This window comes from Ursus arctos, unplaced genomic scaffold (assembly GCF_023065955.2).
Source record: "Ursus arctos isolate Adak ecotype North America unplaced genomic scaffold, UrsArc2.0 scaffold_30, whole genome shotgun sequence".
NCBI lineage: Eukaryota > Metazoa > Chordata > Mammalia > Carnivora > Ursidae > Ursus > Ursus arctos.
The window spans coordinates 13,875,645-13,890,115 of NW_026622986.1; the positions used below are offsets into that span (position 1 = coordinate 13,875,645).

At 37.0% G+C, this 14,471-nt stretch overlaps 1 protein-coding gene across 1 annotated transcript in view; it reads right to left on the reverse strand.

The window, feature by feature from the left end:
- LOC125281624 (ankyrin repeat domain-containing protein 26-like) overlaps positions 1–14,471 on the reverse strand; it is a 564,334-nt gene that overhangs the window by 97,191 nt on the left and 452,672 nt on the right. Inside the window, exons 62-64 of the mRNA XM_057304707.1 lie at positions 11,648–11,861; positions 9,591–9,774; positions 3,431–3,582 (exon numbers count right to left, since the gene is read on the reverse strand). Of these exons, the coding sequence (XP_057160690.1) occupies positions 3,431–3,582; positions 9,591–9,774; positions 11,648–11,861 (550 nt within the window). The remainder of the gene's footprint in view (positions 1–3,430; positions 3,583–9,590; positions 9,775–11,647; positions 11,862–14,471) is intronic.

Genomic DNA, 14,471 nt, shown 5'->3' on the forward strand with positions numbered 1-14,471 from the left:
TCAGCTCAGGTCATAATCTCCAGGGCCTGGGATCTAGCCCTGCATCAGGTTCCCTGCTGAGCTTCTCCCTCTCCCTTTGCCCCTCCCTCCTGCTCCTGCTCTCTCCTTCTCTCTCACAAATAAATAAAAAAATTTTTTTTAATTTTCTTAAAGAATATGATTTGGTAAGTTTTGTATACCTTCAGCCTACTATTTAATCCTAATATAAAAAGTTAGATTTACCAACAGAAAATTATAATTACCTTTTCACGGACTAAATGCATGCAAGAGAATATTATTAGCAAATAGCTACATAAATTTACAAAAAGACTGAAATTTCCCACAGGAGATTATCAATTTAGGAATTGAACATGAGCCCCTAAGAGCACTGAAAACACAAACAAAGCGAGCAATTATTGTTTTAAAACTGTTACACAGATAACTCTCCTAGTTAAAATTTAACACCAAAAGGGGCGCCTGGGTGGCACAGCGGTTAAGCGTCTGCCTTCAGCTCAGGGCGTGATCCTGGCATTAGGGGATCGAGCCCCACATCAGGCTCCTCCGCTATGAGCCTGCTTCTTCCTCTCCCACTCCCCCTGCTTGTGTTCCCTCTCTCGCTGGCTGTCTCTATCTCTGTCGAATAAATAAACAAAAAATCTTAAAAAAAAAAAAAATTAACACCAAAAAAGAAGGATCTTCCTGAAAGCAATTATTGAACAATTCTTCTTGACCCAAATTTCAACAAGAAATCTATAATTACAGAATATGAAATCGCTTTCATTTTGAACACAGCTGATAGAAACAACTTTTAAATAGAAAACATCTAGTCAGTCACCTCAAACTTAGGGTGGGGGGGGGACACAACTATGAAGCCATGGTAACAAGAAGCCACCACAACCAGTTTTAAATGTGTGTAATTGATCAATGCCTGCTGGCCTCACTCAACAACCAAGCAATGTCAGCTCCTCCCTTCTAAAAGAAAGCCTAAAGAGGGGACAAAATCCCTCCGATACACATGCCTTGAGTGCCAACCAATCGACCAGTCTCACCCAAATTACCATGGTGTTTCAGCTGATGACAAGCCAGTTAATTCTCTGGAAGTCCCCCAAACCTTAAACTCTACTCTTCCCAAACCCTGTATAAGAATAGCGGACTGCTCTGTCAGAAAAGACTGTAAGCGATCAGCAGAGCTCTCTTACTAGTAGGCAATAAATTCCAACTTCATCTTTTTATTTCGGATATTGAGGGCTCATAATCCTGGCAAGAATTTTTAAAGCCGTATAATAATTTACCACCATATTTCATTTTCCTTAATAAAATATAAATGAAGTTTGCTATTCCTTTGATCCATTTTATCATGATTAAAACTAACATAAATACCAGTAAAAAAATAAGTAGCAAGTAACCACAGTATTGGGCCCCCCAAATTTAAAAAATTGCATATAACTGGCAGGTTAAATTGTCAGAACGGACCCCTGTCAAACTTTCTTTTTGTTTAAGGGAGAATTAGTATCATGTTAAAAACAATACATGGAGGTGAAACGCCATTCACTCAATAAACATTTATTGAATAGAACTACATATGCTAGAACGTTTTCTAGGCACGACAGCTGAAATAAAATGACATCTGAGAAATTACGTCTAGATTTATTAAAGTGAAAATCAGTGGTAACCTTTCAAAAATCAGTTCTGGAGTAGTGGGAGTGAAAACTACTAGAGACAATTCAAGAGCAAATGGGAGGGAAATCAGGATCAGTGAGTGTACACGGCTCTTTTAAGGACATCATAGCTAAGTGGAATGATCATAGATGATTTTTCTTTTTAGTTTAGTTCAATCCTTACACAATGATGATGTAGTATTTTTGTAACAGTTTGAAGTTTTTAAAATTACATACATGTAGCATTAAGTGTTTCTTAAAAAAATGACAGACCAAGGGGACGCCTGGGTGGCTCAGTCGGTTAAGTCTCTGACTCTTGATTTTGGATCAGGTCATGATCTCAGGGTTGTGGGATCGAGCCCCGCATGGGACTGGGCGCTCAGTGCCAAGTCTGCTTGTCCCTCTCCCCCTGCTCTCTCTCTCTCTGATATAAATAAATAAAATCTTAAAAAAAAAAAAAACTGCAGGCCAAGCCATTAAATAATTCACAAAATTATACATCCAAAAGACTCCTTAAAAATTTTCTAGATATGTATTATATAACCCGATTGTCATTTTTTTCTCATGCTTAGAAAGACCACAGAAAAACTGTTGAGTTTCAACAGCAGTGTTTCATGCTTGATAAAAATCATCTAACTCTAGGATATCATCTACTATTCAAAATAATTAGTCATATTAAACTTGTATAAGAGAAGTAAAAGGAGTTTGGAATGCAGAAAATATTCCTATTTTGTAAACTAAATTTTTATCAATTATAAAATACGAAGTCACTGTTGAAAAACCTGGTGTGGTGCATGTAGAAATATATTCTCTTTAAAAGGGAAGGATAACAGCATGCATGCAAGGAACCTTAAAAAGAAGATTCACTGCATTAGCAACATCTTGGCTTACAGCACAGGGGTCATCAAATCAATGTTTACATAGAATATGGGACAAATCGCTGTATGAAATCTCTTGGTAATATTCAGATCAATTCGAGGGCCCAACATTTGATCACTCCTGCATTAGGAACCAAAACCAAAAACCTAGTAACTAGCAATTTTGTTGGTAATTATGTTAGAGCACCAGTGTAGCAGGTAACTTCCTCTTGCAACTCAGCAGATAGTAACAGTATTCTAAGATTTGCATAAGACATGACATGAAGCCAAACACTTTAAATATACTTTGTTAAACAATCAGTACACTGTAGACCTAAATTCATTTTTTCAAATGGTCACATACTATCTTGTCTTATACGGGAGAAAATTGATGGCTATTTAGACTAGCTCCAACTTTTTGATATGAGAATGCTATAATACATATCCTTAACATATCTGTCATATTTTATACATATAATAATGTATAATAAATGTCCTTAGAATGTATGTGTGTATGTGTGTGTGTGTGTGTGTGTATGTGTGTGTGTGTGTGTTTACACAAGTCATGTTTTCCTATAGGATCTAGTCCTGGCAATGAAGCTGTTGGGATAAAGGGACAGCATATTTGAAATTTTTGAAACACACTGCTAAATCACCCTGCAGGAAGGATTTACCAATTTCATCTAACAGCAGTGTATAAGAATGCCTTTTCCCTCACATCTGCTAATTTTGGTTATTATTTTTTTAATAAAATATTTATCACTATGACTGCAAAAAATGGTATCTCATTATTTGCATTTTTCTGATTAGCACCCAGGATGGAATCGCCTTACTAAAAATATAAAAAGTTGTTAATCATGAATGTTAGCTCCAACTAGAATTTGTTTCCTAGGAAAATAGTAATTACCTACTATTTACATATTGCTATAGGCTTACCCATCAGAATCTTCATCTTCCATAATAGGACATAGGTGGTTATCAGTTTTTCCACTCGCTCTTTGTTGAATTAGTCCAGGAGCAGCAGCGGCATATATGCTTTCTGATACTGCCAATTTATCACTTTCGTGCCTCTTCCTTTCTTCAACCATCTTTAAAAGAAGTTTGATACTAAGGATAATTGTTACTACTTTACTCATTAAAAAGAACTTTTTCATTAATTATAAATTTTTTAAAGATTTTATTTATCTATTTGTCAGAGAGAGAGACAGAGCACAAACAGGGGGAGGTGCAGGCAGAGGGAGAAGCAGGCTCCCTGCTGAGCAAGGAGCCCGATGCAGGACCCAGTCCCAGGACCCTGGGATCATGACCTGAGCCAAAGGCAGATGCTTAACCGACTGAGCCACCCAGGCATCCCAGAACTTTTTTTCATTAATTCATTCATTTGACTCCTCGTTTGTCATAATTGTAATCGATAAAAATATTTTGTGTTTAACTTTATCATTACCAGTAATTGCAATTTTTATAAATTCTGCTTCATTTCTATTTGAATAAAAACAGCGTAATTGGGACATGTGGGTGGCTCAGTTGGTTAAGCATCTGCCTTCTGCTCAGGTCATAGGGATCGAGTCCAGAGTCCAGCAGCCAGCTCCTTGCTCAGCTGGGAGCCAGCTTCTCCCTCTGCCACCACCTCCCCCTGCTTGTGCACTCTCTCTCGCTCGCTCTCTCTCTGACAAATAAATAAAATCTTTAAAAAATAAATAAATAAAATTTAAAAATGGAAACAGCAGAATTTTCCAAAATTTTAAAAAGGGCTTTCTACATTTTGTATTCATATCCACACTTTGATACCTAACATTCCCCACCCCACCCCACCTGACCAGCAGATACAAAGAAATAAAAAGACAAAGACACAAGATTTGTCATCTTCTGTCTTTACCACCTGGATTTTGCATAAACAGCCAGATTTAAAGGATGTGACATTGTAGCGCTCCAGGCACAAATAAGAAGCTTTCCTCTTTCTGCACTGAGCTATTCTTTCCCCAACTGCCTTTTACAATTCTTTTCTCATTTGGATCCTAGGGTTATCAAAAATTGACAGTGTTCATTAAAATATATGAACCAAAGGTCACCACAACACAAAAAGAACAGAGCGAAACTGATGTTAGTGTAGAATTTTGGGAAATGAGTCATGCTCCCCAAATTCCACATTCAATAACCATAACACTTTTTAGCTAGAGGGTATAAAAGTAACTGTCACCTTCAATCCCATTTTCTGCTGATAATGGGAGTAAAACCATAAAAGGTTCAATGATTTGGCCAAAGTTCCTAAAGTGGCATTGCCTAGCACTTTATGGCACCAAAAGAGATGATACAATTCCTTAATGCTGAATCAGGTAAGTTATCAAATTCATTAAATTAATCAGATATATTAAAAGTGTGACCTTGACACAGTAAGTTAATACCTTAACTGGGGACGAGGTGCTTTGCTACTTTTTCTTTTAAAGGAGGCGATCTTGAGATTTTTGTCTATTTGTAAAATTCAATTCACCTCAAAAGTCAGTTTTCTCCCTTCAAGTGAAATACTGAAGATTTGCTGAAGGTTTTTGCTACTACCTACATTATAAAAATCATACACATCAAATGTACCATACTTTATTAAACACAATACGAAGGTTTGACTCAACAGAAACATGTGAGAATGGTGATTAAAAAAAAAAAATGTGGAGGGGGTGCCTGGGTGGCTCAGTCAGTTGGGTCTCTGACTCTTGATTTTGGCTTGGGTCATGATCTCGGAGTCGTGGGATGGAGCCCCACATTAGGCTCTGTGATCAGTGGGGTGTCTGCTTTTCTCCCTCTCTCTCTCTCCCTTTGCCCCTCGCCCTGCTCATGCTCTCTCTCTAAATAAATGAATCAATCCTTAAAAATAATTCTGTTTAAAAATAAAGGGAAAAAAGTGATGAAATACAAATATTTGTTTTTAAAAATATCTCAAAGTGGTCGTGTTGGAATTCTAAGTTCCAAGAGTGAGTAAAGCAGAGAACATTGCACATACTGAAACGATAAATAGAAGCAATAGATTGGTTTAGCTCAAATATTTGTTTATATCCTTTCTCTTAGTCATTGCTTCTTTCCCATTTTATTGTTTATGGAAATGCAACTTATATTTAAGCCAACAGATAAAAATAAAAACCCCAGAGATGGGGCACCTGGGTGGCTCAGCAGTTAAGAGTCTGCCTTGGGCTCAGGTCATGACCCCAGGGGCGTGGGATCGAGGCCCACATCAGGCTCCCTGCTCAGCAGAGTCTGCTTCTCCCTTTCTCTCTCCATCTGCCTCTCCCTCTGCTCATGCTCATAACATGCTTTCTCTCCCTCTCAAATAAATAAATAAATAAATCTTTTAAAAAAACACGCTAGAGATTATTATATGTTTTTTAAAGATTTATTTATTTTAGAGAGAGAGAGCATGAGCAGGAGGGGCAGAGGGAGAAGGAGAGAGAAACTAAAGCAGACTCCACACTGAGCGCAGAGCCCAACGCGGGGCTTGATCTCACAACCCTGAGATCACGACCCACGCCAAAACCAAGAGTCAGATGCTAATAAATTCTTTTTTTTAAAAGATTAAATTCATTCATTAACTCTTCATTTCTTTCTTCCAACATAAGACCTTGTTTTTCACTTTCAGCCTGAAGTTTTTCTAGAATATCCTGAACCTGGTCTTGGATATTAATTACTATCTTTTCTTTACTGGCAGCTTTGTTGTAAGCATCATCTAGTTGCTGTTGAAGCAACGTATTTTCACTTTGTAGTTGAGATAATCTCTCTTCTAAGGATTCCTGCTGTCCATCGTATTTATTCACTTTATCTTGTTCATTTCGATGCTTGTGTTCAATTTCCTTTTTCTGACACTGTGTGTGACTTAGGTCTCCCTGTACACGTTCTAAAACCAAAGTGTTTTCTCTGAGGGCATCTCTTGGGTGACGGAGCTCAATTTCTAAAGTATTGAGTTGACCTTCACCTTTCGAAAGATTCTGAGAAGGCAGCTCATTGTTATCTTTCAGGTTAGACACATCGAAATTCAATTTCTCCTGCACAGGAACATATTCATCTTTTGCTCTCTGGAAAGGAAGTTCTAGGTCTCTCTTTGATGTCTGAATTTGATCACGATCCTGTATAGCACTAGCTAGTCTAGCTCGGCATGATTCAACTTTTGCATCCAGTCTTTCCTTATTTTCCTCCTTGCCCTCCGATTTTGACTTTAGCATTGTATTCTCAGCGGTCAGAGCATTACTCTGTCCACTATACAGGAATATTGTTTTTCTTAATGTTTCCTCAGTCAGTTTTATGGTCTTTTGAAGGCTGGCATTTTTCTCTTTTATAATTGCAATGTCTTCACAGTACTTCTTTTCTTTTTCCCGGTTTTGATTGTTTATAGTGCCTATTTCCAGTCTTAGCATGGCAAGTTGATCCTGACACCTGTGGTTTTTATGCAACAGACCTTTTTCTTTTCCATGACTATTAAAAATCTAAGTGAAACAAAGGAGACTTTTAGCTGGAACTCAATAAAATGACATTATCATGATGTTCTCTGAAATTAAAGAATAACCTATGTTTATACAACGAACAGGTTGCAGTAAGTGGATATCCAACGGGAAAGAAATAAAGTTGGGTCCAAACCTCAAACTTTATACAAGCCTAAATTCCCAAAGGTTCAAAAATTTAATTGAAAAAAATGAATACATGAGAGGAAAAAAGAAACCACGACAAAATTTTTAAGAATCTCACAATTGAAAGGCCTCTCTCTGATTTACAACAAACCCAGAAAGCTTGAAATAAAAGATTAATAAATCTGACGACACTAAACATTGAGTTTACAGTCTGATATCTAACACAGCTACCCCACAGTAAAATCCTTAGCTCTGCATATGTTTGGACAGATTAAATTTCCTAAAATTCTTTTTTCCTGACAATATTCCACAGAATTCCAGTTTTCTAACATTTCTATAGTCAGTTATAAGAATTGCATCTACTGACAACCGACAAATCCAGGCACTGCACTATAAACACTTCTACATACTTCAATGACCACTTTTAGTTATCACAATTCTAGAATGGAGAGGTTAAAAATAGTAAGTGAGCTGCAGGACTTTCCTCAGGTCTTCTTACTCCACTACTAGTGCTCTTGCACCAAACTGCAGTTCTTCTCTAGTGGAAATCATCAATACAAAAGGAGCCTTATATTTCAAAATACTGGTGGTAAATAAGGTAAAATGTATACAGCTCTTAGAAAAATCATCAGATTATTTGCTGCTGCAATAAATTTTATTTCCTCTTCATGATGTTTAAAATGGTAAGAAATACAAAATGGGGGGAAATACACTGAGCTGTTTTATTAGGAATAAAATACTCATCAATTAATTATCATTAGCATATGATTGTTTCAAAAGCACCTTGTAATAAAATAGGATACCACTTGGAGCAAATTGCTACTTTTCTCAAAAGTAGGACACTAACATCCAAAAGAAAGTCTCTGAACAGGCTACACTTTTCCTCCTGTTCGTCAGTGGAAGCGTTAAGCTAAACTCTCTATTAATACAGAGGTGATGAAGTAACTGCCCCAAAACTGAAACATATGTTGTCAGTAGCAATAGTTTTGAGCTTATGGAAAGCTCATCAATTCTTATGGAAAATAATAAAAGCCTCTCCATTGGATGAGGACATTATGAATGTCACTATTTGACGCTTGCAGACAAATGCATTTAAATTGAGACTATTACTTTAGCCACTGGACCAAAATGTCACTGCCCCTTATGTCCCCCATATGTGTGTGTGTGTGTGTGTGTGTGTGTGTGTATATATTTATATGCTTTATATATATATATATATATATATATATATATATGCTTTAAAAATCCTCTATACTTTCCATGATCTACACTGTTGGTTTTTAAAATATATATATATGCATACATGGAGAAAAAATAGTAATTTCAGAAAATAAGATATGTATACATACAAATACATACACACATGTACTTCAAAATGACTAAAGAAAATACCCCAGAATGCATTTTCTTTTTTTTTTTTTTTTTTTGGCTCTATTTTTTTTTAATTAATGATTTTTTTATTATATTATGTTAGTAACCATACAGTACATCCCCGGTTTCCGATGTAAAGCTCGATGATTCATTAGTTGCGTATAACACTCAGTGCACCATGCAATAGGTGCCGTCCTTACTACCCATCACCGGTCTATCCCATTACCCCACCCCCCCCTCCCCCAGAATGCATTTTCTTATCGGCCTTTTCTAGCTCCTTTTGTTTGCAAAGGTGATGGTTTAGAATTCCGTCTTGTAATATTCTGGCATTCTGTTCTTGAGAAAGGTGTTTCTTGTGTCGTTTTGTTCTTCTACAACCTAGAGACCTATTCTCACTAGGATTTTGGATCACACCATTAAAAAAGAAAGTCAAAAGCTTAAGAGAACTTAAAAAAAATGTTCAAAAGAAGTAGCCTTTGTAAAGACAGGATTTTTATCCTGCTCATGAATAACTCCAATTTTAATTTAAATGACAGCTAAATTTGTCATAGAGTAAAAATACAGGTACATACAGTATGTGAAATAAAATTTCTTTACAAAACATTTAACTAGTTCCATCATAGTCTCAAGGTGATTTAGCCTGCATTTTCACATAAAAAATCCAAAACTGAGGTGCCTGGGTGGCTCAGTTGGTTCAGTGTCCTATTCTTGGTTTTGGCTCAAGTCATGATCTCAGGGTTGTAAGATCCAACCCCACGTTGGGCTCTGCACTCAGCGCAGTGTCGGCTTGAGATTCTTTTCCCGCCCTCTCCCTCCCCCTCTACTTCTTCCCCTGCTCATGCTCTCTCTCTAAAAATAAATAAAATCTTAAAAAAAAAAAAGAGCCAGCATTCACATTTATCTCAATTTACTTTCCATCCCTTAACTCGGAAAATATACATACAGCATATATGAGAAGCCAAGGATTCCAATAAGCTATTAATTTTAGCTATAAATATCATAGTTCCTATTAGGATAAAACTGAATTTTTTATCTATTTTATATCTAAATAATATACATTAAATCAAAGGGATATTATAAATAATATTGATGGAAATACACAATTTTTATCAAAGATGTACCTGATTCAAATTATTTCTTACACTCCTCAATTCCTCATCCCGTGTCCGAAGAGTAACTTCAAGCTGTTGTTTCAGTTCAGCTTCTTTATTATACTGCTGTACTGTTCTTTTTAATTGCTCCTTATTTTTTTCATATAACATATCAGTATTTCTTCTTTTTTCTTTTTCCCTTTTGAAGGAAAACCTGCAAATAAATGGACTTATTTTAAAATTTGTTTTGTAAGCAATAAAAAGTTCATTTCATGATCTGGTTCCACATATGTTGGTTTACTGTCCAAATGAAATTTCTATGTTCTTTTTTTTTTTTTTTTTCAGATTTTATTTATCTATTTGACAGAGAGACAGCCAGCGAGAGAGGGAACACAAGCAGGGGGAGTGGGAGAGGAAGAAACAGGCTCCCAGTGGAGGAGCCTGATGGGGGGCTTGATCCCTGAATGCTGGGATCACGCCCTAAGCCGAAGGCAGACGCTTAACGACTGAGCCACCCAGGCGCCCCGAAATTTCTATGTTCTTAATTTTTTCCTTTCTAGGGCTCATGGTTTTAATTTCTCACTTCAATTTCTTCCAAAAGATACACAGAGTTGAAAAGAAGCAATGAGAAAGCATTATGCAGTTTAGTAGTAAGCTTTAGTCAATAATAACTCTGGTAGATATTGTAGGGAAAGAAATTTTGAAATTATTCAAGAAAGTTAGAATTGAAAATTATCGTTTTTTCCCGCATAGTCATAATTACTCTTCCATTAGAATAATTTAGTTACTAATTAAAAAGAGAAATTGCTGTTTATAAATTCACTAGAAGTAGATTTCTACTTCACAAAACATCACAGGTACCTCTAAAAATAATTTGCAGTGTAAGACAGCATCTGCTGATGTCATTTGCACAACATACCCCTGCAGATTACTGTGATCCAGGACTAGGCTAGGGAGTCTAATATCTGTTGCCCTATACATTTTATGTTTCTTCTTCTGCAATACTCTCAGTTGACCTTGTTGATTATTATTCATTTTATTTTTTTAAAGATTTTATTTATTTGACACAGAGAGAGAGAGCACAAGCAGGTGGAGTGGCAGGCAGAGGGACAGAGAAAAGCAGGCTCCCCGCCGAGCAGAGATCTGGACATGGGGCTCGATCCCAGGACCCTGGGATCATGAACTGAGCCGAAGGTAGACACTTAACCAACTGAGCCACCCAGGAACCCCTATTATCCACTTTATAAATCATTTGAAAACCCCTTCTAGACCAACACAGGATCCATATTAATTAAGTAAACAATAAAGAGTAATATGTGCTTGCAGCACAGACTTTTGAATTAATTTTACCTACATATAAGAGAGATGTTGAGCAACTTGAGCAGTAATCATTTTCCATGTTACTTTTTAATCGCTGCGTATGTTTAAAACTGAATAAATTTTTAAACATTTTTCTGTCTTGAGAAAAATGGCCATGTTATACTCTGTTCACGGGCATACGAATTAATATAAACTTCCCTGAGAACAATTTAAAAATAGGATTGAAGACATTCTTTAAAAATTTTTATACTTTAAGTAACCAATACTATATTGAAGAATGTATTCCAAGTACGTTAACCAGAAATGTAGAAACAGATTTATATAAGAGACATTCCTTACAGCTTTAATTAAAGTATAGAAAAACGAAAACCGACCAAAATTCAATTTGTTAAATAATGAGGTTTCCATATGATGGACTTCTATATGGTCATTAAAATTATGATTTGGAATATACATTAAATTATTTGTAGAAGTATTCATCGTTAAGAACTTGCTGTATTATTCAGAAGAATCCCATACTTCACAATACTAAAGACATTTTCTTCCCTATAAAATCCTAGAAGGTAAGTTAGCAACTACAAAACTTCTCCTACATATCTGTAGTATAAAAGTCAATAGCTCAAGGGGTGCCTGTCTGGCTCAGTCGGTAGAGCATGCAACTCTTGATCTCATGGCTGTGAGTTCAAGCCCCACACTGGGTGTGGAGCCTATTTAAAATAATAAAAAAATAAAAGTTCAAATACTTCCTTGAAACCAAGACGTCATACCTCAAACTGCAGAGTTCTTGTTCCCATTCCACTTTTTGCTGCTCCAACTGCAATTTAATTTCTTTTGTTTGTGATAGCTCCTTTTGTAGACCATTAACCGAATCTTCCAATTCTTTATTTTTTCTTGTAAGTTGCTCACAGTGATCATTTTTAAGTTCTAATAATCTTTCAAATGAACAAACCGCATTCCGAATTTTTAATAAATTAACAGAATCTACATCAGAGAAAAAACAGAAACAGAATATATAGGGCGCCTGGATGGCTCAATTGGTTAAACATCCGAGTCAGGTTTCGGCTGAGGTCATAATCTCAGAGTCCTGGGCTTGAGCCCCGCATGGGGTTCTTCACTCAGCACGCAGTCTGCTTGAGATTCTTTCCACGTCCCCTCCCTCCCCCTCTGTTCTTCTCTCACCCCCCTCCCCCCGCTCATGCTCTCTCTGAAATAAATTACTTAAATCTTAAAAAAAAAGAAAAAAAATATGAGTACTTTTTGCATATAAAGGACTGTGTGCTTTCACATTCACTCATTCATACATTAAACAAATATATATTGAATGAGTTCAATATAAAAGATATTATACGGGCACCTGGGTGGCTCAGTCGGTTAAGCATCTGCCTTCAGCTCAGGTCATGATCTCAGGTTCCTGGGATCAAGCCCTGCATTGGGCTTCCTACTCTGCGGGGAGTCTGCTTCTCCCTTCTCCTCTGCCTCTGCCCCTCCCCCAGCTTGTGCACTCTCCCTCTCTCAAATAAAAAAATCTTAAAAAACAAAAAGATATTATACTAAGCTCTGCAGATTAAACAGATAAGATCCCTGGCTCTTATTTAGCTTCACGTCTAGTGAAAGGGAAAGACAAATAAAACGACAATTACAAATTCAGATAGTTCCTATAAGGAAACGGAGTTCTAGGATCATATAACATAACGTGATCTACCCTGGGAAGGGAAGATTCCCCGAGGAAGAGAGAACTATTCTGAGAAATGAAGGAGGAGCAGGAAGCAAGTGAGCAAAGGAGGAAGAAGAGCATTCAAGACAGCCTACAGCATGTGCCAAAGTTCCATTGCAATCTGCTTCTGGCCAAGATGGAGTAACAGGTACTGATTTACCTTCCTACCTGAAACAAGCCAAACACAAAAAGATAAAATACATTTTCAAATTATTTTCAAGACAAAAGACTTCAGTCAATGAAGGACAATGATCCCTGAAAACAAAAGAAGTTAGCCTAACACATACCCGAACTCACTGCCTTGGGAGAATTTCCACCGACCATGACACAGGTGAAAAAACTGAGATAGACTCCACCAGATTCCCTGAGTTGAGATGACGGAACTGAGAATCCGGTGAAACCAAGGCAGATAGAGATCAGAGGTCAAAACACCGGCGAGAAGAAAGCAGAACAAAGAAAGAACTCTAGAGATCTGCAGAGGGCTCCGCTGGTGCTCACACAGCACCAGGGATAGTATCGATTCCCATTAGCCATGCTGGGAAAACTCATAACCTGTAGCACAATGAATACAGTAGTAGGTCTTGCCTCAGCGGTGGGGAACAATGAGCTCTAGGCTGAGCACTACTCTGGATTCACCTAACAATTCATAAGAATAGGACTGGAAAGGGTCAAACTGTTTGTAATCAACTTAGCTATATCTCAAAAGAAAGCATAAAAAGGTAAGTAGAGGCATAGAAGCTATTTTTAAAAAACCAAATACAACTTACAGAGATGTAAATTATGTCAGACATGAAAAATACACTGGATAGGAATAAACACATATTAGACATCACAAAATAAAAGACTGCAATTGACCTCAGAAAACTGTGAGAAAACTTCAAGTGGCTAATCTACAATTCCTCAAAGAGGCAGAGGAAAGGAACCAGAAAAAAATATTTGAACAAAAAATGTCTGGGGCACCTCGGTGGCTTAGTCGGTGGGTGTCTGTCTGCCTTCAGCTCAGGTCATGATCTCAGGGTCCTGGGATCAAGCCCCATATCGGACTCCCTACTTAGTGGCAAATCTCCGTCTCTTTCTGCCCCTCCCCCTGCTTGTGCATTTTCTCTCTCTCAAATAAATGAATAAAATCTTAAAAAAAAAAAAGAAAAATGACCAAAACCTTTCTAAACTTAATGAAAACTATACTCCCACAGATCCAGAAGGATCTGACTAGGAGAGAAGAAATGGAAGTTAACTATTATAATTTTCTTAAACTGCATATGATGTGGTAAAACATTACTTGAAGGTGGATTGTGATGCTTAAATCATATACTTTAAACCCTAATCACTAAAATAGCAAAACTAAAGAGTTATAGTGAGTAAGCAAAATACATACACACACACACACACACACGTAAATAAAACTAAATCATAGAAATTACTTGATTAATCTAAAAGAAAGTAGAAAAAGAAGAGAATGGGAACAAACAGCAGAAAGGACAAATGGAAGTCAAACAACATGCCCACAGATTCAATTCAACTACATTAACAATCACATGAAATGAAAATGGTCTAAAAGCCTCAATTAAAAGGCAGATTCTCAAAATGGATAAAAAAGGAAGACCTAGGGGCACCTGGGTGGCTCAGTCCTAAGCATCTGCCTTCGGCTCAGGGCGTGATCCCGGAGTCCTGGGATCGAGCCCCGCATCAGGCTCCTCTGCTGGGAGCCTGCTTCTTCCTCTCCCACTCCCCCTGCCTGTATTCCCTCTCTTGCTGGCTGTCTCTCTCTCTCTCTCTCAAATAAATAAATAAATAAATAAATAAAGTCTTAAAAAAAAAAAAGGAAGACCTAATTATATGCCACCTATAACAAAAAATGCACTTTAACACAAATTTGT